This window comes from Schistocerca gregaria, chromosome 10 (assembly GCF_023897955.1).
Source record: "Schistocerca gregaria isolate iqSchGreg1 chromosome 10, iqSchGreg1.2, whole genome shotgun sequence".
NCBI lineage: Eukaryota > Metazoa > Arthropoda > Insecta > Orthoptera > Acrididae > Schistocerca > Schistocerca gregaria.
In genome coordinates this window covers 65,396,192-65,399,610 of record NC_064929.1, presented here as the reverse complement: position 1 = coordinate 65,399,610, position 3,419 = coordinate 65,396,192, and the positions used below count along the sequence as shown (strand labels likewise).

The 3,419-nt window shown below is 54.4% G+C and overlaps 1 protein-coding gene across 1 annotated transcript; it reads left to right on the top strand.

Annotated features, from left to right (window-relative positions):
- The first annotated feature begins 519 nt into the window (after window positions 1–519).
- On the top strand, window positions 520–1,689 carry LOC126293583 (basic salivary proline-rich protein 4-like). The gene has a single exon (XM_049986858.1). It carries the CDS (start codon window positions 520–522, stop codon window positions 1,687–1,689), a length of 1,170 nt encoding a protein of 389 aa, XP_049842815.1.
- The last annotated feature ends 1,730 nt before the right edge of the window (window positions 1,690–3,419 follow it).

Here is a 3,419-nt window from a genome sequence, read left to right as displayed (position 1 = left end):
TTGTATTGCATGTTACTTATGCAGTTACTATCGGTTTATTTATTGAAAGCCATTTTTTATTTGTATTCACTCTTGCTCTTTGAGTTTATATATAGTCAGTTTGTCATTTGGAGATGCTGAGTGGATCTGTGACACCAGCTGAGGCAGCCAGAAACATTTGTGCATCCAGACAGAGCACAGCAAAAAAATGTTTTTAAGGTGGATTGTTAATACACTAGTGACTCTCCATGTTAAGGAAAACCCTTAGAGATTTAGTAATTGTTCAAGTGCATTAATCCGCAGTGATTCAGGTCAGTGTAGCTGAGAACTGCCAAATGTGATGAACTGTGATCATAACACCACCACCTCCCATTTGCACGAAATGGGGAAAAAGTTCGAAAGTTGGGCATATGGGTTTTGGACACTGGGTTCACATAGCAAAATCAGGAACTACAGCACCTCCAAACTACCAGAGAAGCATGTGCTACAACCAGACGGTGGCCATGCTGTATGTATGGGAGTCAATGCACTACCACGGCTATGGCAACTGAGATACAACCAGAGGGGCGGCCGCCGCGCCACCAGCCGAGGGGCGGCCGCCGCGCCACCAGCCGAGGGGCGGCCGCCGCGCCACCAGCCGAGGGGCGGCCGCCGCGCCACCAGCCGAGGGGCGGCCGCCGCGCCACCAGCCGAGGGGCGGCCGCCGCGCCACCAGCCGAGGGGCGGCCGCCGCGCCACCAGCCGAGGGGCGGCCGCCGCGCCACCAGCCGAGGGGCGGCCGCCGCGCCACCAGCCGAGGGGCGGCCGCCGCGCCACCAGCCGAGGGGCGGCCGCCGCGCCACCAGCCGAGGGGCGGCCGCCGCGCCACCAGCCGAGGGGCGGCCGCCGCGCCACCAGCCGAGGGGCGGCCGCCGCGCCACCAGCCGAGGGGCGGCCGCCGCGCCACCAGCCGAGGGGCGGCCGCCGCGCCACCAGCCGAGGGGCGGCCGCCGCGCCACCAGCCGAGGGGCGGCCGCCGCGCCACCAGCCGAGGGGCGGCCGCCGCGCCACCAGCCGAGGGGCGGCCGCCGCGCCACCAGCCGAGGGGCGGCCGCCGCGCCACCAGCCGAGGGGCGGCCGCCGCGCCACCAGCCGAGGGGCGGCCGCCGCGCCACCAGCCGAGGGGCGGCCGCCGCGCCACCAGCCGAGGGGCGGCCGCCGCGCCACCAGCCGAGGGGCGGCCGCCGCGCCACCAGCCGAGGGGCGGCCGCCGCGCCACCAGCCGAGGGGCGGCCGCCGCGCCACCAGCCGAGGGGCGGCCGCCGCGCCACCAGCCGAGGGGCGGCCGCCGCGCCACCAGCCGAGGGGCGGCCGCCGCGCCACCAGCCGAGGGGCGGCCGCCGCGCCACCAGCCGAGGGGCGGCCGCCGCGCCACCAGCCGAGGGGCGGCCGCCGCGCCACCAGCCGAGGGGCGGCCGCCGCGCCACCAGCCGAGGGGCGGCCGCCGCGCCACCAGCCGAGGGGCGGCCGCCGCGCCACCAGCCGAGGGGCGGCCGCCGCGCCACCAGCCGAGGGGCGGCCGCCGCGCCACCAGCCGAGGGGCGGCCGCCGCGCCACCAGCCGAGGGGCGGCCGCCGCGCCACCAGCCGAGGGGCGGCCGCCGCGCCACCAGCCGAGGGGCGGCCGCCGCGCCACCAGCCGAGGGGTTTACATATCGGCTGCATACAGTAGTCTCTGAAGAGAGAAGAGTATCTTTGATAATCTTATGCACTGTTGAAAATGGTAACTTTGGAGTGGTTCTTGTGGAATATTGATGCTCTGATATTGCAGATAGGTAAGATAGAACCTTGGGTTTGAAGATGACCATATCCACTATAGCACTTCCGTTGAATACATAATCACACTAATACATAGCAACACTATTTCAGTGGAATTTAGTGTATCATCTGTCCAAGTAAATTATGAGTTGTAGAGTTGGAGTCTGACGTTCATGTATTGCTCCTGTGACAATTCAAAAAGCACACCATTTGTGTTTTTATATGACAGTGAGAGACTTCTACCTCACATGTTTCAATGTGTGGTCAATGCCACACTGTAGTATTGGTTTCTTCTGTGGATGTCACCTGTAGTGATATCAGTGTAATACACCATCATATGATGCCCATGAAGCTGAGGATTGGATCGTAGTTGAGATGAGGTGCAGTAAAGGCTTTGTTGTGCAACCTTTAGACAGCTGATGAGTGATACAGTTTGATCATCCAGTACTCCAGTTGTCACCTGTGTGGGTCAATCGTGGGAGTGTAATCAAATTTTTACTGTGGTTACTCCTAATTAAAATGTGCTATCCATCTGTGTTCCAACAGAGAGCATTCCTATACACATTGGCAGTTTTACACATGGATATGTAGTGGTATTCTGAAACTGGACAGAATATACACTAGTGCTCCAACTGACTGCCAGAAACCTTTGACAATAGCCGGTCTCTCAGCAGCTACAGAGAACTAAAGGGATAACAGAGCAGTAGCAGGGAAAACGTTTAAGTGGTTTGTTTGTGTGGATTGTGCTCAAGACCATTAGTGATGTACCTCTGTCAAAGAACTGATTACTTCATGCTAATTGTCCCAATGGAGCCCATGCAAAAAATCACTGTTGTTTCCTTTTCAAGTTAACTAGTGTTACGTAGCAGTCACCACTTCAGTTTTTTAACATATTTTCTGTTATGTTATAGAGTTAAAGTTGTGTTGTCCATTGCACCCAGTGAAAGTGAAGGAATATATGATCTGTTTCTACTGCAGTGTTTGTGCTGGTAAGGTTCACTTGTAATTTAGTTGGAAAATACTCTATTGTTGGTACAAAACAAGAAATGTAATGTTGATACATCACAATATTTAAATTTTTCTAAGATGTCATGAAGCTCCATGTTTTGACAATACTGTAAAATTGAAAATATTTCTCATGGTATTAGTTGTGGACCATTTACTTGAAATATATTCCAAATGTCTTTATTCGAGCTATTCATCTTCCGATGTCAGTTGTGTGTTCTAAATCTGGGAGCACACCACCTGTCATAACTTGTAATCACAAATTAGGTACTTGTCAACAATTCAAGTTTACAAAGACAACAGTTAAGCCCTCTGTAAAAATTCTAACAGTTAAAACTGTTTTTCATTAATATACTTTAATACAAAACACTGCATGTTCTTTTCTGAAGGACATCATCTTTACACCATTGACTGTAATGTTTTATTTTGCAATACACAGTTGCAGTTTTGGCACTTGCCAAGTGCTAAAAAATGTTTCATTGGGAAAATAGAGTTTGACTGTGGATCCCAAGAGCTTGAAGTTATTCACTGTACGTTCCTTTAAGCATTACCACTATACTTATTTATCTGTAGTTTCTCAGTTGTTTGACATATTGTACAGCATAACGTTTTTAGTCTTGCTCACAAATCTTGATGTGG

Excerpts from the sequence above, each read along its gene's own strand:
- LOC126293583 (XM_049986858.1), top strand. The coding sequence starts at position 520 with ATGGCAACTGAGATACAACCAGAGGGGCGGCCGCCGCGCCACCAGCCG.